Source organism: Marmota monax, unplaced genomic scaffold (assembly GCF_021218885.2).
Source record: "Marmota monax isolate L192 unplaced genomic scaffold, Marmota_monax_Labrador192_F-V1.1 WCK01_AAM20220418_F8-fsc00054, whole genome shotgun sequence".
Taxonomy (NCBI): domain Eukaryota; kingdom Metazoa; phylum Chordata; class Mammalia; order Rodentia; family Sciuridae; genus Marmota; species Marmota monax.
Genome location: NW_026692145.1, coordinates 1,525,990 through 1,549,199, shown reverse-complemented (window position 1 = coordinate 1,549,199; position 23,210 = coordinate 1,525,990). Strand labels below are relative to the sequence as shown.

The following is a 23,210-nucleotide window of genomic DNA, read 5'->3' as shown; positions in this document are numbered from 1 at the left end:
GCAGGTTCACAATTCCTTGTTACAGTGGACTCCTGTAATTTGGCTTTTCTAATAGACCATTTTTTATGAGGGAGACTTCTGATAACTGCACAGGCTTTATGAGACATCTTCACTTTTCTCTACAATATGATATTTCTTCTTGTGGGACAGCACTTTCCATTTGATGGCACAGAGTCTGCTCCCGCAGATCATATGGAGATGATACCCTACAGGTTTTGCTTCACTTCTATTTGTTAGAGGCTTTGGCATTACTACTTTCCCAGTGATCCCTGCACAGCTTTTCTACCAAATGATTACTGAGCCTCTTCCTCTCATTCCTTTCTATCCATACTAGATGACCACAGTTTAGTTAAGGCTAGTCATAAACTGGTCAACATGGCTTCTATTCAGAGAAAACTGATTGCACCATGTAAGTAAATTCACGCATTCAAGTTTTCTCTTAATTTGAAAACTGATTATAAAATGCAATGGTCTCAAATTGATCACACTATTTCTAAGACTAACCCCATTCTCAGAGTTATGTATAAGTTCCCAAAGCAAGTTATCCCTTATAAAAGCCATATCCCTAATGTCTCAGATAGGAAACTATCATAAAGCAGAGACTTGGAAATGCAAACCTCAGAATAATCTCCTCCCAAATAATAAACAAAATCCCTAACATGTCTCAAGTTGTGGTAACTTTATGGAAATACTTTATCTTTTCTTCCTCTCATCTGTCACCAGCTTACCTGTAGTAATTCCCCAGTCAACACTAAAGCCTGGGAAAGGCCCATTTCTTGGTATACTTCTCAATTGTCAGATAATATCACTGCTAAGTCTTGCATCTAAGTCCTTCTTTGTGAGCCCTGGAAGCAATACAAAGCTCTAGGGTGAGGTGGGATTGGCTGTCTTGTCAATCTATTAGCAAGAACCACCTGGTTTCTATCTGTGAAAAGTGCTATTATAGTGAGCTTTGCTTCCTTCAGCTTCCCTGTGGCATTTGGTCTCTAAAAGAAAAGATCAAGACATGAAAGCAGATTGCTTGTAGCTGAGAGCAAGATAGAATGGAAAGAATCAGGGGCCCTTTCTTGACCCCCTGAAATCATTGTCCACCCCTGCCCTCACTGCCCCACTACCACCAAAGAAAACAAAACATAACTTGCTGTGATTCTTTCAAGATGTAGGTGCCTACTACTGTTGTGACTATGTGGTTATTTGCACAACTCAGCAGACATATTTGTCATTGTTTAAATATCTTCTCAGAGACTTCAGACCACCCTGGGCTAAAAACAAGTTAACAAGTAACTGAAAATGCCACCTTGGGGTTGGAGAAGAGAACACATTTATAATGAAAATTATTGGCCAGAACATTTGAGACTTAGTTTATAATTTTAGCTAAAGGCTTTTGGCAAATAAAACTAACTTATAACCCAATGGTACTAAGCAACATTAACAACATTACCCTAAATGGACATGCTGTTTTATAGTCTAAGTACTTCTATATTCATTATCATACACGTTAAATTCCATAACTAATAAGGTGAGCAGGTTGGCAAATATTTTATCACTATTTTTGCAAATGAGGAAACTGAAGCTCTGAGAAGCTGAGTGATTTTGTCCAAGGCCACAATACAAGGGAATGGCAGGGACAGGACTGGGATCTAGTTTATTTGGCTATGTGAATGGTAATGCCCTTCCCATTATGACTCAAGTGTCAGCACCCTAAAGGTTGGAGGGTGTTCCATTTGCCCATGAGATGGGATCTACCTCCCAGGGGATAACATGGAGTCCTCTTGCACTGAGAGCACATGTTTGAAGGAGTCTTTAGGAGCTCTTGACTGACAGTTCTGGGAGTGGATTACTTATTGAGAAGCAACCTTCAACTAAGTGTCAGAGATCCGAATGGTGGGTTTCCAAAGAGTGCAAGAAAGTAGAATTATGTTTGTTCAAACTCTAGAGCACATTTTGGGAGAATAGACATAATTGATTCCTAGACTTGTTATCAACAAGGAAGTATAAATAGATATATTACTGTATCTAATGTATTTTGAGCTCTGCACAGGCCTCAACATCTTTCCTATAGAAAACCCTAGGACATATCATTCCCCTACAGCCTTTCTACCCATTCTTTTGCAAGCATCATAATTTATTTTAAATGGTGAATATTCTGCAGATGTCACCATGATGAAAAGGCTATTATAAATTTCCTCCATTAGTTTTACCTCTTCACCAGATCAACCCATTAATGAATTTATTAATACATGGTGATTACCAACTCCCATTTATGAGAATTTGAGACTTAACAATTTAATAGAACAGTTAAGCCCATGAAGTGTCTTTTGCCTCTTCTATGTACACAGGATTTTTAGCAATAGGGTTATATGGTTATACATAATCCAGTACAAATTTTAAAAATAAATAAATAAAAAAGAACAAAGAATGGCTTTAAAAATATTTCCTGCCAGGCTTGGTGGTGCAAGCCTGTAATCCCAGCAACTCAGGAGCCTGAGGCAGGAGCCTCGCAAGTTTAAAGCCAGTCTCAGCAGTTTAGCAAGGCCTTAAGGACTTAGCAAGACTATGTTTCAAAATAAAAAATAAAAATGGTTGAGGATATGGCTCAGTGGTTAAGCACCCCTGGGTTCAATCCCTGATACAAAAAAAAAATCCTAATTTCTGTTCTTTGGAGTTATTGTTATTTTGCCTTTAGATTGTAAAGCAACTAAACAGGGAATATCTGTTACAGAAAGTCATGGGGCCCACAGATGTGAAATTTTAATGGCTTCCTCCACAATAGTGATGCAAATAAGTGATCTACAAGGGGCAGGTTACTGCTTTCCCCCATAATACTTGGAGATGACAGAAAAGAATGGCAAAAGGGACTAGCCTAGGCCTGGGTTTCACCTTCACTTTAAATACCAGATCAAGAATAAGTAGCAAGGTTTCTCTTTGAAGTCCCCACACTGACATTTGAGACACTGAAAGTTTCTCCAGGGCAAGCATGTCCATAAGAAGGATTTATTTACCATGGACAAAAAATAGCCAATTAGTATTAATATTGGTTTAAACCTTTAACCCAAGATGTGATCATGAGCTCTACTCTCCAGATCACCACCAACTAGCTCAAGCCCCTTTTACTGTCATGTAGCAACAGGAAATATTTCTATTGCCTGCAATCCATTTCCACTTTCTTTGTTCAAAGAAATAGGCTCTTGCAGTATCCATGATCACTTTACCCTGTCATTGGCTAGCTTCAGGCAAGATTATCTTTTTTCTACAATGTACAGTTATAAAGACATTAAGTGCACCAGAATGTTCTGGCTATATGCACAGAGTAGAGTAAGCTTGAGCAAAAAAAAGGGTTAAGGAAGACAAAGTTGGGGGAATGGGAATGCAGATATCTCTGTGACTGATGTTTCTTGGTAGAAGTTGCTTTGTGAGTATGTTCCAATTGTGTTTCCAACGTGTGTGTGTGTGTGTTTCTGTGCAGGTAAGAGTGGGGACTTAGTGAGAGGGAACAGATACTCAAGATGCTGAGTCATCACATCTTGGCCAGAGTTTCTCAGGGATTGGTCCCAGGCAGACCACTGGGGGTAACAAGCTTCCCAAAAAGCTTACAATAAGAGCTCTGAGAAAGCCATTAACTAATAACACTGCTGTAGGCAGTCTAGAAAAAAAGGGGGGAGGAAAAAGAAAGAAAAATAGCTTATTATGCCAGGTTCATTGTGGATGAAGATCTATTTCAGGAGTGGAGTCTGTCTACATATGAGTATACAAACTCACAGGCCCAATTCAATCTCTGCATAAAATATATGAACTATGGATGCTGAGAAAACTAAAGAACTACTAGAGATTTTAGAATAATAGTACTTTTCTGGATTGTTTTAAATATTTGTAGAGCCTAGCAAGTAAAAAGTACTTTCACACTCATTATCACATTTGATTTTCACAATAACTTATTGAAATATAAAAAACAAGGGTGATTAATGACCCATTTTACAGCTGAAGAAATTGAGGCTCAGAGCAGCTAAATAACTCACTCTAGGTCCTATTGCTAGTACATGTAACAGAATTGGAGCTAAAATGTCCTAATCAATCACATAGATAACTGAGTCTTGCAGTCCTTTTATATTTCCTAAAATATTGAACACACTACTGGGCAGTTTAGTGGCTTCTTAGATGCCAGAAGTATTAAGCTCAAGTGTCACAGGTATTCAATTAGAAGTTGGTAAGGGCTATAAATAGATCACCTAGGGATCTTGTTAACATGGCCTTCAATAGATCTTGAGGTAGGACCTGAGATTCTGCATTTTAAACAAGCTCTCAAATGATACAAATAATGCTGGTCCATGGATCCCAGTTAAAAGGTAAGGGGATAGTGCTGAATGTTGGTTGCTTGGTTTTATTGGCCTTTCATGGGTCTCGAAAGAACACCAAGACAGTTCTATTTACATCCATAGGCTCCTTGAGCTTCTGTGAGTTATTAGCAGCAGCAACAATAGACCAGTAACTTTAATAGCAGATACCATTTTTTTGAGTGCTAGCTAGGTGCTAGGCACTGTGATGGATGAATTTCATGTATTATTTTATTTAATCTCCATAACAATAGGAAATAGGAAATACTATTCTCTCACTTTTTTAGATGAGAAAGCAGGCCAAGAAAGATTAAGTAACCCACTGCTATGGTTTGAATGCTTGTTGTCTTCTCCAAAATTTCTGCTAAAATTGAATCCCCAATGCAACAGTATTTAAGCAGTGTGGGGGCGAGTTAGGAGTTGATTAGTCCTTTCTTTATAAAAGGCCTGAAGAGTACTAGGTAGGCCCATTTTTGTCCTATTTCTTGTGTCAGATGAGGACACAGCATGTGTCCATTTTTGCCTTTCCGCCTTCTGCCATGTAAGGATATAGCATCTCTGTCATGTGAGAAGGCACTGAGAAGGCATTTATCAGATGCCAAATGCTGGCACCTTGATCTTCAGCTTCCCAGCTATCAGTACTTTGAGAAATTGATTTCTACTATTTTTAAATTACTCAGTCTAAGGTATTTTTATAACAGCACAAATGGACTATGACACCCTTCAGAAGGAAAGACGCACCATACTTGGTTCTGAGAAATCAAAGTTAATGGTGAAGATGTAACCATGGGTGAGATATCATATAATGGTCATCTCACCCATAATTAAATTCAAAAAATAGAAAGGAGAAGCCCCAAGAATTCTATTTTCAATTTAGAAATAAGAATTACATAAAAAGAACATTGGGACAAAGAAATTTTTTTTCCTCTCTCTTATTTTTTTTTTTTTTGTACCAGGGATTGAACTGGGGGGCACTCCACCCCTGAGCCACATCCCCAGCCCTATTTTCTATTTTATTTAGAGACAGGATCTCACTGAGTTGCTTAGGGCTTGCTTTTTGCTGAGACTGGCTTTGAACTTGCAATTCTCTTGCCTCAGTTTCGCAAGCCGCTGGGATTACAGGCGTGTGCCAACACAGGCAGCTGGGATGAAGAGTTTTAAAAGTGAATATTACCCTAGTGTTCTGAGGTGTGGGTAGCCCTTGGTAAGAAGCCTGGCTTGACAGATTGGAAAAGTCAGGAGGGTTAGAATAGGTAAAATGAGGTCTTTTCTAAGTGGAAATATAGCTTAGGAGAAGGGAACAAGTAAATTGCATGATTAGATGAAAATACAAAACATATCCCCCAAAGACTCTGATAAGTACCTTGCCAGAGACCAAAGCCAAAGAAATGAACAAAATCTCAGACTGCTGACACTTGAGTAGGCTGCAGGCATTAAGCATTGTCTGGACATTCCCTTTATTTTACAAATGGAGAAACTAACTTCTAAAATGTGGAAGGAGCTTGCCCTAAGGCACACTGGAGTTAGAAGCAAAGCCAAGAATAGAACCATGGTGTCCTGTACTTCATTTAGTGCATCACAAAACAAAAGGAAAGAAATGAGCCAGGGAAGCCAGTCAATAGGATCATTTACTGATCATGGTGCAAAAGGCCTGTCCAGGGACCAAATGGACATATGAGAATCTGAACATCATCTGAGCCATATATACTCTTTATTCACAAGCTGTCTTCTGGAGGAGGTAATTTGGAGTACTAAATGAAATTGGGGGTAAATGCACATGATGTTCCAAGTCAAGTTGACTAAATAAATGGATGTTGATGAATCACAGGACCAGATGGCATCTACCCAGATTCTGGTTAAAATTATGTAACAGCTGACCAAAGCGTATATCCTGTCATTCCAAGTAACTGTTATGCCATACGCCTGGTGGATTGGCAATGAATCTGTTCTCTCTGAGAAGCACTTTAAAGGGGACCCAAGGATCTTCAGCTGGTAGGATCACTGATCAAGTTACGCAAATGTAATGTATTGGAGTCAAGGCATAATTTTTTCCTATAAATTAAATTAACTATCTCTTGTATAGTTTTTATAGTTTATAAAGTACTTAGGGTTAATTGTGCCTAACAAATTGACTATAAGTCTTTGAGAGGATCAATTGTGCATGTGGACAAAGGTAAACCAAGGATGTAATCTATAAGGATTTTGAAAAGTACCCTGAAAAGGTCCCACACCAAATACTGTTTAAAAAAGTTAAATCACAATGGAATTGTGGAGTACTATTTTGAAATGAATAAGGATGTGACTCATAGGCAGGAAATCATGAGTAGGAATAAGCAGGGACTTTTCTGGAGAATTATGAACAGTGTTGTGCCATACGGACTAGTTAATATTTTGGTGAATCATCTGGGCAACCTTTAGATGACCATAAGCTTTTCTAAGTATAGATTGAGCACCCCTTATAAAAATGATAGGGACCAGAAGTGTTCCATATTTTGGAGGTTTTTTTTTTATTTTGAAATATTTATATGAATTTACCAGTTGAGCATCACTAATCCAAAAATCCAAAAACTGAAATGTTGGGAAATGATATTGGCTAACTTATATTGTTATATTATGTTCATGTATGAATATATAACAACAAATCCAATCATTGTGTACAACTATAATGTACCAATAAAAAAACATGGTAAAAAATAAAATGCTCCAAAAAAAATTAAGCTTCATGTAGGCACTCAAAAAGTTTTGGATTTCATCACAGTTTGCATTTCAGATTTTCAGATTAAGGAAGCTTAAGTTGCACCAAAATATAAAACTGACTTCAGTCTTCTTATGACTGTATTGATAAGCAGAGAAAAATAAGAGTCAGAGGAGACTCACTCAAGAAGTAGCCTCTGAAACCTGACTGCCTGGCTCTGAACATGCCCTTAGTGACTGCATGATCTTACGTAAGTCACTCTACCACATCCAGTATCAGTTTTCTCATTTGTAAAGTGAGAAGAATAACTCTAGCTCAGAGTTATGTTGTGAAATAAGAGACAATATGACATGAGAGACAATGCATATAAAATTGTGGAACAATATTTGGATTGTAGTAAGTGACCAATAAACATTAGCTTCTATTATTTTTACATTTGTGTTTATTTAATTGGTCACTTACTACATGATTGTCACTAACTTCTAATAGGATGTTAGGATTTGGCTGCTCATTTTATGTTCTTGCAGCTACTGCAGCCCATTTCTTGAAAGCAGTAGCAAAATTTGTTTAGTAATTCAGAGAAAAGTGATTACTATGGACTTAGTTGGTTGTAAAAGATTGCACAGCAGGGAACTAACACTTATGGGGCACCTAGTATATGCTAGATACTAGAATATATGCTTTATAAAATATCCCCCTTGATTTAATGTTGCAAGAGTCCTATGAAACTGAGGTTATGATCCCTATTTGCTGTAGGAAGAAATGGAGACCTTGTCCCAGGTAATGCCAGCTCATAAGAAGTAAAGTCAGGTTTGCTCTACCCTCAAAACCATTTTTTTCTTGCATTATGCTTGAATTGTACTTTGAGGGGCAGGTATGATTTAATAAGGAAGAAAAGAAGCATATCTACACAGAAATAAACATGGGCTATGGTATGAACATAGAAAACAGAACAGTATATTTATGGAGTTCATGGACCACAAATACAGATGTTTTTACCAAAGTGGAAGGTTCCTGTGGGGTTAATAGTAGCAAATAAAGCCAGAAGCATAGTTTAGGCTAGAGCAGAAGCCTCTCTCAGAACTCTTCTAAGGATCTGAGCTTTATCCTCAAGGCAATGGGGACAGGATGAAGGCAGCTGAGCTACGGAGAGGTATGAGATGCTTTAGAAAGATTAACCTGGCATCTGTGCATGATGAATTGATGGAATCTTTTGCCTGGGTCCCTGGTTCTTTGTTCTCTAATCTGCTAGCCTAAGGCTCTCAAATACTCCTGCCTTACTCTGGAAACCTAGAGACCACTTATGATGTGATTGCAATAGCATATGCAGGAGAGCTGGAGGAGGGGATGGAAGGGAAGCAGTGATAGAAGCAGGAAAAAAAGACAAAGAATCAACAGGGATTTGGAGCCCACTTGCATATGAGAGGCAAGGGAGAAGAAAGAATCAAATATGGCTTTAGTTTAAGCCCCAATGACTGAGGGAATGATGGTAGCACTAGAAAAATAAGGGCATTAAGGGAGAACCAGTTTGAGATGGTCAGTTGGCAAATCTGACTTCTGACACACCCAGTTGGGGATGATGGTGGTGAAGGTAGATAGAACTGATTAATAAGCAGCTACACATGTGGGATGGTAGCTCAGGAGAGCAGTTGAGACTGGAGGTAATGATTTTATAAGTTATCTCCATAGTGGTATAATAGTTAAAGATAGTTCAATGTAACAATATCCAAAATAGCCAAGAGGTGGGAAAATGTAGGTTTAGCATTTTTCTCTAAATGTCCACTGATGGATAAATGGATGAAATTATGGTATATACATACAATGGAATAATATCCAGCCTTAAAAATTGAAGGAAATCCTGCCATGTTATACATGAAGAAAGCATGAAGATGTTATATTAAATGAAATAAGCCAATAATCAAAAACAAATACTGCATGATTCCACTTTACATGAGGTACCTAAAGCCAACAAATTCATAGAAACTGAAATTAAAACAGTAATTGACAGGCTGGGGGAATGCATTAGTGCTGTTCATTGGGTATAGAACTTTAGTTGCACAAGATGAAAAAGTTCTAGAAACCTTCTATAGAAAAAAATGTGGATATAATTAACAATATTGTACTGTACACTTAAAAGTTTTTCAAGAGGGGCCCTGCTCAGTGGCATATGCCTGTAATCCCAGTGACTTGAGAGGCTGAGGCAGAAGAATTGCAAGTTCAAGGCCAGCCTCAGCAACTTAGCAAGGCCCTAAGCAATTTAGAGAGACCCTGTCTCAATTCAAAAATTAAAAAAAGAAAAAAAGAAAAAGAAGGCTGGGGATGTGACTCAGTGGTGAAGTGCCTCTGGGTTCAATCCCCAGTACCAAAAAAAAAAAAAGAAGGAAAAGAAAAGTTTGTTCAGAGGGTATATTTCTTGTTAATTGTTTATTTATCCCAATAAAAATAATAACTTAAAATTATAAAAAATAGTTGAAATAAGGAGAATGGATAAGGGACAATAAATAATGGAAAGGAAAAGCCAGAGGCTTAAGAAGAGACTTCTGGATGACAGCCAGTTTCAGGGTGGGATTAGAAAGAAGAGCTAGTGAAGGAAAGAGGCTGCAAGGGGATAAGGAGCATGTAGTCTCAGAGGACATGAGCAATAGGGGTTCAGGGAGAAGGTTGTACACTGCAGAGGAAAGAGAACCCAGTTAAATTCCTAATTCTTCCATTTAGAGAAATCTCATTCCTTCTCTGAGCTCCAGTTTTTTTTAACCTGTAAAATGGAAGAACAGCTATTTATGTGAAAGGACTTCATAAACTGTGATGCATAACTCAAATGGAAGGGTTTTTTTGTTGTTTTACCTTCTCGACCCCAGCAGCCTTATGTTATATTTTCTATTGGTATTGTTTTTATGTAATTGTGTAGTATGGTATCTTTGTCTATCTATGTTGGACTGTGTGTGGGAAAAGAAAATAGACAAGAAAGTCATCGTTAGTTTTCATAAGACTTCCAAAGTTGCATTTCATTTTGTAACTGAGCAGAACCAAGAAAATCTCCACTGAGAAATGGAGCCAATTGATGAAGTCAGTTCAGTTTAGATAATGAAAAACAGGAATTTACCTATTTAACTTACCTGAGACCATGGGTGAAAAATAAGGCTTCCTGAAAATTTTACTTTTTGAGAATATAGTCTTTCCTAGAAGAGTTGATGGATTATGTGTTGCAGGAAATTTAGGGACAGTATACAATATAGAGTGCAGTCTGTTTTTTTTTTTTTTTTTTGCTATTGGGGATGGAACCCAGGGCCTGTACATGTGAGGAAAGCATTCTACCACTGACCTACATCCTCTTTAATTTTATTTATTTATTTTTTATTATTTAAAAAATATTTATCTTTTAGTTGTAGTTGGACACAAATACCTTTATTTATTTGTTTTTATGTGGTGCTTAGGATGGAACCCAGGGCCTTGCACGTGCTAGGCGAGCACTCTACCACTAAGCCACTTAATTTTTATTTTGATGCAGGCTTTTACAAAGCTGTCCAGGTGACCATCCTGCCCCATCCCTCCTGAGTATCTGGGATTACAAGTGTGTGTTACTAGGCCCAACTCAGTTGATTTTTATTTTTTGAGCATCAACCTTTTAGTCCAGCTCTGAGCTAGCACAAAATGGTTACCTGCAAGGAAGCGGAGTTGATTTTTCACTTTCATCATCCCATCACCAGAGCTTCCAATGCACTCATCTTCATCGTCGCCACAGTCTCCACTTTCAAGTTCTTCCTCATCAATGTTTTGATCCACAACTCTTCCTTTGGGCACAGACATGGTTCTCAGGAGCTGAAAGAAAATAGCCAGAAATGTAGCTCTTCTTCATATTTCTCCAGTAGGTCTAGAACAAGTGTATTATTAACAGGAGGCATTCAAATGGGAATGAATTACACACAAGTGTTTAAGAATCATTTCAAACTTAAATAGGTATAAGTTGTTTATCCTCCTTAGAGTTCATACCTATAGACCTTTCCACAGCATTTGATAAGATTCTCTACTTCTTATCTCCAGTTAAATCATGCCAGAGTATATATTGCATTAGACCTTTATAGACTATGGTTCCTAAGTTCCTAAATGTCTCCATGGTGGAACACACTGATGGAGAACTTAAGATATGATAGGCTAGGGGGACACCAAAATCAGAAAAGATCCCTACGAAACTTCCCAGGACCATATCTACATTCACTAAATAAAAATTGGAAATGCTTCTCACTAAATGAAGAGAGCAGCAGTACCCTTTTAGATCACTCAAAAACTTTTAAATATCTCCCTCTCCCATGATTTTAGGAAGATGCTTTTAATTAAATTCCACTGTATTATGCTCACTTTTTACTAAGTGGCATATTCATTTTCCTCTTCAGTGTTTGGCTCTTCAGTCATATGGATAATGCCTTCCTCATTTTATGGGACATTCACTACCCAAAAGTCTCTCTACTGGCCAAGACCCAGTCTGCAGCATAAATGGTCCCTGAAGCCAGCTGTCAGATCCCATTTCACTTTTCTCCACCATCTTTCTCAATGACTTCATTTTAATATCTTCTGCTCCTGCTCCAGCTTCTGCTCCATCATCCATTTCTAGTCCAGAATCTCAGTATCATCCCTTATTTTTAAAATGACAGCCAACAAAAAGGGGCTTGATATACAGACACTGAGATTCTTGTGATTGTGGAACAGGTAGCAAAAGAAAAATGCTGCTTACACAAGCATGCCTTGGTATCTGTGGTTTCAATTATCTCTGTGCTTGTTGTCACTGTGAAGTATACTTTTATGTTTTCCATCTGTGATTTAGTTGTTATATGAAGACCTACTCAGAAAAAGCTACCCATAATAAAGAAATGTGACTCTGCAGGTGATTTCTTTTTTAGCCAAAGAAAGAAAAGTCCAAAAGAGGACTTTTCCTGACCAATAAGCTCTAATGATGTTGGAGAAGCCAACCCACCTACTATCTCCTACTTCAGCACCATCTCTATCCTGCTAGGCTATTGCTTCTCCACTGACACCCTCTGACCTCCTCTACCCCTCATCCTACATATCTAATTTTTTAGCATATCAATATAGGCTAAAATAAGGCATACTAGTGATTCTCAGGGCTCCTTTTTTTGTTCTTATTAGTTATACATGACAGTAGAATGCATTTTAACATATCATACATACATGGAGTACAACTTCTCATTCTTGTGGTTGTACACAGTGTGGAGTTACACTGGTCATGTACTCACATATGCACATAGGGTAATAATGTCCAATTCATTCTACTGTCCTTCCTATTCTCATCTCTCTTCCTTTCCCTTGATTCCCTTTTGTCTAACCCAAAGTATTTCTATTCTTCCCTCCCCACTGCACTCCTTTTGATCTCAGGACTCCTTTAGTCTATTCAAGCTTAGTTTTGGTGCTGGAGATAAAATCCAGGGCCTCATGCATGCTAAGTACACACTTTACCACCAAGCCACACACTAAACCTCTCAAGACTTCTTCATAATTTTATGGAGAATCCCAAGGAATTAAAAAAAATTAGTTGGAAGTGGACCTTTATTTTATTTATTTATATGTGGTGCTAGGCAAGTGCTCTACCACTGAGCCACAATCCTGGTACTGGCCACGGAATTTTTTTATACAAGTTTTATCTATCAACATTTGCTGTATTAGAAATTATAACTGAGAAATCTTTAAATTATTTGATTGCTCATTTAAACACAACAATAAACCCATGATGGAGTAAAAGAACCATTTTAAAAATGAAAAAACATATTTGCCAGTCATGAAACAATTACTAGGAATAGTGGAATTCACATTTTTGCCATCTCCTTAATGTCTCGCTTAATATAAGAGAGCTAAATTATTAGATCTGCTTCTCCATTTCATCTGTTGCAATGCATTGTTTTGGATGAAACATTCACTGAAAATCCATCCTACCACAAATGGGTAGCATGACCTTTTAAGATAAATGTGTGTGTGTGTCTATGTATGTGTCTCTCTCACACACACAAAGTTTAACGAGTAGTCACAATGTGGAATATGAAACCATGTAGATGAATGTTTCATGTCCTGTTACATTAAAATCCATTAGTATGTTTTGAACTTTGAATGAGCCTTTTACTCATTTTGTGTCATCACACATGGTTCATCTGGAAAATATTGGGTCACTGAGCTAAGCAGTTCCTCCAAATGCTGACACCTTTCATTATGTGATATAACAAAAAGTCCTATTCATTAATATCAGCTTCAATCTTATCAGAAAAGTCTTTTAGTATGTGACACTCTAAAGATAATGGTGGCAGATACAAGTTTTCAAAATTTTAGTTTTCTCTTGAAAGCTGGAATTTTATCATTGGCAATACATACTACCAGTTATTTTCTTTGAGCTGACAGGCTGTCTTTGTTCCTTTCCAAGAAAATGTCTAGCAAATACTCAAGTTTGTATAACCATAATTTGTCAGTCATCCTATCTAGCAAAATGAAAGAAGAGGCTAGTTTAGCTAACAGCTCAAATAATCTTGCAAGTGCTTTTTCTTGAGATGTACAATGACATACACAGTTTGTAGCCTAAATGCTTTAAGCACACTTCCTATTTAATAACACAGGACATTAAAAATTATACTCAGGGGTTGAGGTTTGATAAAGTTAATAACTTTTTTACAGCTTTGGCAATGATGTCCTTAAGTGAAACTGCCTTTTATTTTTCTGCAAGTGTACACAAGTACAGATCATAATGACTTAGTAGTACATTTTGATGTGACTGCCTTGACTCATACAGTGGTGCGAACAGTTGAACTTGTCTTTACTATTGTACCACTGGTGCAAACATCAACCCAGGAAGAAAGACAAATGGCATTTTTAGTATTGTTGTGTGGGTAGTTTTGACCTTCTGGATCCCTGAGTTTCATGGACTCCCAGGGTTCATAAACCATTCTTTGAGAACTGTAAATCTACCTATAACATCATTTCTCCTCCCTCACTATTACTTCTTTTTGGAAAATTACTTTTAACATAAATATTTTATGTTAATTTTCAAGAATGCATCCTTTAAGTATGTCATGGACTACTTGAATACAGAAGGGGAATTTGTGGTTTGGTATAGATTAGTGAATTTGCTATTTCTCAAGCACATCTCACATTGGACCCTTGCATTCATATATCCAGTAAACATTACCTGAGAACATACTATGAGCTGTTTTTCATTCTGCCTATTGAAAGCCTTTCATCCTTTCCAGCCAAGTTCAAGTGTCATGTCCTTAATGAAGTCTTCCTGGCAGATGAGCACTTCAGTTCTCCCTCTTTTTCTCCCACCACTTCTCTTTTCATCTCTAGCACCTAAGTGCCACTTTCTATATATAAACTGGTCTTACTTATTTGTACATACAACTTCTGTACCACCAGACTGTGAGCTGGACAGGAATTGCATCATCCGTATGTTTCAATCTCACAACATCTGAGGCAGTGTCTAGAACATACTAGGCACTCAAGAAATTTGTATTGCTGAAGTGAGAGGCAAGATGAACTGGCATGGTATCTTAAATTCTTTAAAAGCTACTTCCACAATCTCATGAAAAAAAGAGAAAGCCAAACACCAGATTAATTATAGAAGAACTTGTGAATGAATAGCTAAACCCTTTTAGACGATCCTGGCTAAGACCTGTAGCTAATCTTTGAGAGGCCATTTTCCAACCTCAGTACAATGCCTCCAGTATTCTCTGGTAGCTCAGTTTAAAACAAAGTGCAATTAAAAAAAAAAAAAAAACCTTTAAAACTTTGCCAGTGAGGTTCCTTCTTTAGGTCTTAAATTACTCCCACTTTGGAGACAACTCCAGCATTGAAGAAGGATTATAATATACTTTTAAACAATTTTACACAGACAGCTGCTGATGAGTCTAACCCTCACACAATAACAAACCAAATCCAAATCTAGAAAGTTATTGTTAATGCAAAAATCTTAAAGAGAGTGAAGTTCCACAGTGTTGAAAGAAAGGTAATGGGTCAGAGAGGAGGAATTGACAGTAAGAACTGCAGATTTAGTGCAGCCTGGAATTTGGCCCAGAAATCAAATCAGCTAATTAGAATTTACAATATTAACCTTTTTGTTCCCTCTCTCTCTTTACAATGTCTTTCAGACTGAACTCTCACTTTATAAAAAGAAAATTATGAGGGCTTTGCACACAAAAACAGGTAACTTAAGGGGCCTAATGGTTTTGATTAACTGTTTGCCATTTTCAAAGGACAGTATCCTGTTAGCTTTTCAAAAGCCAAGGCTCAGAATAATGATTATCAATGTCAAGTATCTTATTAAAACACAGGTCTGATTATTTTACTCTGCTCTCCCCACTGCCATCCTCTAAACCTGACGTATCTGCCATGCATCGCTCTCCATATAGCAGGGGTATGCAAGGCTGTTCAAAATCCAGTGTTTTTCTGAAGTCATGACTATCTTACAGCTCTGTTTTAGCCATTGAAATCATAGTTGGCCAAACATGCAATCAATGTCTATTTTAGAATCTAATATTTTAAATATATAAATTATGGTTTGGATCTTAAATGTTCCCCCAAAGGCTTGCATGTTGAAGGCTTGGTCCCAAGCAGATGGCCCTGTAGGAAGTGGTAGTATATTTAGTAGGTGGAGAATCATGAAAGGGAGTTAGGTTACTGACAATATGCCCTTGAAGGTGGTACTGGGACCCTGGCCCCCTTTTCTTTGCTCCCCAGCATGATGTTCCACCTAACCACAGACCCAAAAGGAAATGAGGTCAACTAAACACAAACAGAAACCTCTAACACCATGAACCAAAATAAATCCTTCCTCCTGAGTTGATTACCTCAGGTGTTTTGTCATAGTGACAGAAAGGAGACCAATACAACATATAATATAGAAAAGTAGAATGAAGGAGAAATAAAGGGGGAAAATCCAATTCCAAATTCTAATATACAATGTATGTGTGGTTTTGAAAATTGCTTTTTTGGGGGCCTGGGGTTGTGCCTCAAGTGGTAGAGTGCTTGCCTAGCACCTGTGAGGCACTGGGTTCAATCCTCCGCACCACATAAAAATAAAATAAAGATACTGTATCTACCTAAACTAAAAATAAATATTTGAAAAATTGCTTATTTTTCCATAGTTGAACTTGGATTTTGGAATAAGACAGACTCCTGGATTTATGTATAATTATAGTGCACTAATAAAAACATAAAAATCCTGGTTTTCCACTTAAATGAATTTGTGTTTTCAGACAAACTGCTTAATCTTTCTAAAGCTCAGGGTTCTCAACTGTAAAATGAGAGAAACAATTTCTGCCTCACAGAATTGTAATGAGTAAATGTGATAAACACAATATTTTAAATGTGATAAAGCATCTAGTTATTAAGGGATTTATAAAAAAATCACCTAACCTTTTAAAAATATTGAACATTTACATTTCTTTTGCTTATAAACAAAGATGTGCTCATTAGGAACAGTCACATAAATTCATATTTTGGATAATTTCTTAAGTAAGATTACTAGGGCAAAGGGTATATACATATTGTACTTATTTGCCACCATGGGAATGAGTCACAATTTCCCTAAGAATCACCTGAATGCTATTTTAAAATGAGGCTCCCTGAGCCGGGGTTGTAGCTGACTGTTAGACCATATGCTTAGCATGAGCAAGCACCTAGGTTTGATTTCCAACACCCAGAAATAAATAAAATAAAACAAAATAAAATAATAGGCTTCCTGGCCCTCCTCCCAGAACTTTGGATTTAGTAGGTCTGGTCCATTTTTTCCTAGACCTGCCCTCCCATCTTACTGCAAGTGAACTACAGACAACACTTTAAGAAAGGCTTCTCCAGTGTTAACACTGCTTTGGAGGAGCCCTCTGAAACCATCTTTGGTCACAAATCATCTTAGTACCAGATGTGCTGGAATCCTTATGACATGCTTTTCAAACCATTCTTTTTAAAAACAAAGTCAATGCAATCTGATGATTTCCTTTTTACTTAGGTATGGCCATCATGACCTTTCATCTTTGTAGTTCACGAAAATACCCTTGTATAAAGGTGACTGGCTTCATTTGATTAGAAAGGGAAACATTTCAAGTCAGCCTAGGAACAGGTACTCAGGGTTGTGTGATAAAAGGGAACAAAAAGCCTGGAATAATTACTTGAGAAAATTAGAACCAAAGTGTAAGAGAAAAGGGCTTTCTAGAATATAGCAGTTTTACATTCTTAAAACCATAAGCAAGATAACAAAAGGGCAATGCAGCCTCAGACAATGCAATTTGGCCAAAGGTCTTTTGTGCCTGTTGAACAAGAGAACAAAGATCAAAGCACATACTTGTTCTCAGGGAGATAAAATATGCTGAAATTAGGAGAGTGAAAGCAGCAACTCTTGATCTATCTATATGGTATAAATAATGCAGCTCTTATTATTATCCTGATTGCAAAGATATGGGCCTTATGAACTTCACACTGTTCCAGTGTTGAACATATGCTCACTCACACAGTCTACAAACCCTCTCCCCCAATTTGTGTAACCGGAAGACTGCCATCCCATTTCCCAAATATGGGGGGTTGGGCACCAAATCTCAGAGAGGGCACATGATGAAGTCATTGAGTGAGTGATAAAGATTCATTTAAAACAATGTCTTCTAGCCAGGAGTAGAGGCGCATACCTGTAATCTCAGCAACTTGGGAGGTGAGTCAGGAGGATCTCAAGTTCAAAGCCAGCCTCAGCTAGTTAGTGAGGCCCTAAGCAACTTAGTGAAATCCTGTCCATAAATAAAACATTAAAAAAAAAGTCTGGGGATATGGGTCAGTGGTAAAACTTCCCTGGGTTCAATCTCTGGTACCAAAATAATAATAATAATAATAATAATAATAATAATAATAATGATGTCTTCTATCATCAAGCCTAGAATTCTTCAAGAAAAATATGACTTAGGTAAAGACATTAATGAATAGAAGCTTCATCTCCCATTTTTACTGGTCTTGACTGCCTTGACTTCAGATAACTTTCAATTTAATTCCTTTTTCTCAGATGATCAGGGGAAAGAAAGCCTTTCACTTTCGGGAGGGAGGGTCCGGAGGGGGAGTTCAGGACCAGACACTTAACAACAGTGGATACCTCCTGCTTGTTTTCCCCAGTCTTGCCCTCAACTGTGTCTTAAGTAACCAAACTATCTCATCAGGAACAGGTTTGTTTTGAAAAGTTCCAGACAGCTGGTTAGGATAGAATGAAAAATTCCATTACTGCTGTTACACAGCTAAGAGTTTTCTTGACTTTAAGCTCTTTAGCATTTTAAAAAATAAAGGCTAAGTAACAAAATAGATACTGAAAATATGGGACTTGGTACATATTTTGAGGATTTAGCTAGTTTTGTCTCTTTTGGCTACTCACATGCCTTCTCTAGGCATTTTTTAATATGTGGAATCCAGGTTACATTTTAAAGCTATTAAGCTAGGCTTACAGAGCTGATGTTGAACTATTTGGATACAACCTGTGAGGAATGCTTTGGGGGCCTGGCTTTCCGTATCCGCAGCAATGTAAACACATGCTTTACTGTTTGTATTTGAGTAGCATAAGCTAATGGGAAACAAATGTGGTGACTCCAATGAATCCCGGCCTTTTTGGAATGCCATTATTATTTATTTATACATTGTGCACATCCACAAGGCCTAGCATGTGACCTCTGCTTTGCATGTGCACGTCCTTTGAACAAATGCACCAAACCACAGCCACAACTAATTGGAAACAATTGCAACTCCACGCATTTGAGATGAAGCCAGATCCCAATGTATGGGGCTAGAATTAATGGCTATGTATGCACTTCACCCATTGGGGAGGCAATAATGTGTAGCAGTTAAAAGTGTGAGTTTTGGAATCTGACCAGCATGGATTTAAATCCCTACTCCACCTAATTACTAGCTGTGTGACTTTAGGCAAGTTGCATAGCCTCTCTGAGCTTCAGTTTCCTCACCTGTAAAATAGAGAATATATTACTTATTAAGTTCGTATAGTTGTTGAAGTATTAAATTAAATAGCACCATCCACCTTTCATAGTCCCATGGGCCCTTTCTTCATAGAAGTTTCTACAGTTTGTGATTAATTATATATTTCCCGGTTGCATCTCCACTAGACTAACAGAAGGGATAGTGGTCTGTTTTGATTACCAGTGTCTAGCATGCTGTTTAGTACAAAGTGAAGCAATGTTCAGTAAATATTCATTAAATGCATGAATGAATAAATAAATAGAATAATGCATGTATAGTGCTTAGTGCATTGCCTGGCAAAGTAATAAGTTCTCAGACATGTTAACTGTGCTTAGGATAATTATGATGATCTTTAGGAGGAAGAAGAGGAGGAGGAGGAGGAGGAGGAGGAGGAGGAGTAGCCACTGCTGAATGCCTTGTAAGGCCAAATAAGTATCACTCCATGGCCACACACTGAGGCAGGAGAGAGAGAGAGAGAGAGAGAGAGAGAGAGAGAGAGAGAGAGAGAGAGAGAGAGAGAGAGAGAGAGAGAGCAAGGAATCTTCCTAAGAATCTGAGAAAATGTTTTTGGATGCTCCCAGTAAGATAAGGATCTGTGCACCAAGACTGCACACAGATGTTTAGTCACAAGGAGCAAAGAGTTCTGCTGGAGGCTGCGCTTCCAGATGGTATCAGAAAGGCCCCCTGCACCCACACATGCTCTTGCCTGGTCCTTGCTTCCGCATTCATCTCTTATCCATAGGACCTGCTTTCTGTAGCACTGGCAGTTTCCCCTTTGTGTTGCTAAAACTTATGAAAATAAGTATCCCAATGGAATAAATGTCTGACTAGTAAAACAAACAGGTTGTGAAATAAGCCAATTTAGAATAGAATTTAATAGAATTTAGATAGAATTTAAGACACATGTGACACTCCATCCCTGGTGATAGAAATGGTTGTCTGGAGTTTTAAGGATTTGTATACTACCTCAATGTAGAAATTTTCCAATAATATTAAGAAATCAGGTTGAGTGTCCCTTATCAGAAATGCTTAAGACCAGACGTGTTTCAGATTTTAGAGTTTTTCAGGTTTTGGAATATTTGCATATACATAATGAGACATCTTGGGGATATGACCCAAGTCTAAATACAAATTTCATTTATGTATCATATATGCCTTATATACATATCCTGAAGGTAATTTTGTAAAGTATTTTAAATAATTTTGTCCATGAAACAAAGTTTCACATTGAGATTTCCACTTGTGTTCTCATACTGGCTCTTGAAAAGTTTTAGATTTTGAAGCATTTGGATTTTCAGATTAGGGATACTCAACCTTTAATTTGGAACTGTTCCGAGTTTTATTGTTTTCACAGAGCATGGTGGTTAAAGCTCATACTCTGGAGTCAGAAAACTTGGATTCAAATGGAGAATCTATCACTTACCACTGTTGTTACTGTAAACAAATTATTCTTTAACTTCTCTGAGCTTCATGTTTCTTATCTAAAAGACGAGTACAAGTACACCTCCCCCTATCCCTCATAATGTGTGATTGTGGAGATTAAATGAAGGAATTCATGGAAAGTACTGAGCCTATTGGTATCTGGCACACAGTATTCAAACAATATCAATATTACATATTAAAAACTATGTGTCCATGAAATATGAATCTCCAAACAGTATAAAATTTGAATTTTTGGCATAGGTTAACCTTCAATTATACAGTCTGGGGAGGTATAATTACAATGGTAGGAACATTGTAAGCCCTTAACAAGTTTTGGTTAGCCAGGAGCAGTGATGTGTGCCTGTAATCCCAGCAGCTCAGGAGGCTGAGGCAGGAGGATCACAAGTTCAAAGCCAGCCTCAGCAACTTAGTGAGACCCTAAGCAACTCAGTGAAACTCTGTCTCTAAATGAAATATAAAAAAGGGGCTAGGGATGTAACTCAGTGTTTAATCACCCCTGGCTTCAATCCTCAGTTTCAAAAAATAAAAATAAAAAGTCTTGGTTATTGTGTCATTACTATTAGAAATTATTATATTAATAATTAAAAGCACTTCTGTAGGGCTGGGGTTGTGGCTCAGTGGTGGAATGCTTGCCTAGCACATGTAAGGCACTGGGTTCGATCCTCAGAACCACATAAAATAAATAAATAAAAATAAAGGTATTGTGTCCAACTACAACTAAAAAATAAAATATACTTTAAAAAAGAAGCACTTCCTTATCTGTTCTCTCAGTTGCTCCACCAGGACCTCCGTTAGATAGCAGGGCAGGCATTATTAGCCTTATTTTAAAAACTGAGGAAACTGGAATTGGGAAAGATATGAGGCAATGTGCTCAATTTTAGCCTGAAAAATTATAAAAGAGTAGCCACAGTAAAGTTTGTTAGAGTTTGGAATGTGGACAGAAAAAGATTTTATATTCTAGCACTAACTTTGAAATGGTGGGGCCCTGGGACTAGCATAGTGCCTGACACATAGTAGGTGCTCAGGACATGAATGGCAACTGAAAGAAATGAAACGAACCAATGGGTTAACAAATTAAATGAGAAGTTACTCATCAACTTTTGATTTCTCCCAGTCTCTGTCTTTTCGACTCTGATGTGGTCTTTTCAAGCAAATGAACCAACTAACCCAAAGGGATATGGCCAACCAAAGCACTAAGTGGTTGAATGAGGTTCCCAGGGCCACACAGTAAGCCTCCTCCAAACCCCAAGCTAAGTATTCTCTTTTCTAAGTTGGTCTACATATGTGTTAGTTCTGGGTTCCCACAAAGTTGCAGTTATAAGTCTGGATCTAAGATTGGCCTAGCCCCAAGAAGCTAGCCAGATCAGGCTGATTGGCCAGGTGTGGCAGCAATGTGTAAAACACAGAAAGGTACTCTTGCAGGACACCAAACCCAGCTTCCCTCTGAAGGCCTCTGATCCCAGCTCTCCCCTTTATTGACGATTGCTGACATTTGTGTCCCCAAATCAGTTTGAAACCATTGTGAAAGAATCACAAAGATGAAATAAAAACATTTTTCTGGAAGAAAAACCTGCTTCAAAGACATCTGTGAAACCTCAGCACTGCTTGGTTTCCAAAGGAATTGTCTTAGTAAAATGAGGGCCAGTGGCAGAGGGCAAGGATCCCAGGGTGAGAGTATACCAACATATTACACATTTCCTCAGGGAACTGAGGTTACACAGACATTATCTGAGTGCTTACTATTGTCCGAGTACATAACTGTGATTCATTCCAAATAGACATCTTGTGGTTATACTTTTGGGAAATGAGAATTCTTGCCTCTAAAAATAACCTCTGTGTGTGAACCGCAGCAGCCATGTCATCAGGCATTGGACTTGAAGAGTCAACCTCAAAGACAAGGGGACGATGGTTCACTATTCTTCCAGAAGGCCTCTGGCCCACTGAGGATTAGTTTGATACCTCTAATTTCCCTGACAAAGCTTCCTTCCTTTTAAAATGGAGTCGTGGTCAGGATCTATAACTAGGTTTTCTAGTGGAAACAGGTTTTCCTACTCTGGCATACCATTTGAAAAAATATGAATTTTTAAATGTTTTGGATAATTATGGCTGCATTGTATTGTTTCAAAGAACAATAAAAGACCTGGGGCATCTGGTGCAAATAAATGAGCTGAGATTTGATGAAAAACTACATTCTTGAGTTTTCAGTTTTCTTGGAGGTCTGAGAGTTTCAAACTCTTTCTACATTTTGGGATATAGAGTCCTAAGGGAGAAGTGGGCTCTCACAGGAAACAGGAAACACAAGTAAAATTATTACAATATTCATATCTAATCACATACCTCGAAAAACTGAAATAGAAGTCAAAGAATGTGGTTATTATATATATATATATATATTTAAATTTCACTTCTTCTTTTTCTTTCTTTCTTTCTTTTTGGTACCACGAATTAAACTCAGGGGCACTCAACCACTGAGTCACATCCCCAACCCTATTTTTTTTTTGCATGTTATTTATTTATTTATTTTTAAATTTTTATTGTTGGTTGTTCAAAATAGTTCTTGACAAATCATATTTCACACTTTGATTCAAGTGGGTTATGAACTCCCATTTTTACCCCGTATACAGATTGCAGCATCACATCGGTTACACATCCACTGTTTTACATATTGCCATATTAGTGACTGTTGTATTCTGCTGCCTTTCCTATCCTCTACTATCCCCCCTCCCCTCCCCTCCCATCTTCTCTCTCTACCCCCT

The 23,210-nt window shown here is 37.7% G+C and overlaps 1 protein-coding gene across 1 annotated transcript in view; it reads right to left on the bottom strand.

Annotated features, from left to right (window-relative positions):
* The window catches only part of Gpc3 (glypican 3), a 406,893-nt gene that overhangs the window by 40,191 nt on the left and 343,492 nt on the right, over positions 1–23,210 (bottom strand). Inside the window, exon 7 of the mRNA XM_046469318.2 lies at positions 10,686–10,845. Coding sequence (XP_046325274.1) covers positions 10,686–10,845 — 160 coding nt within the window. The remainder of the gene's footprint in view (positions 1–10,685; positions 10,846–23,210) is intronic.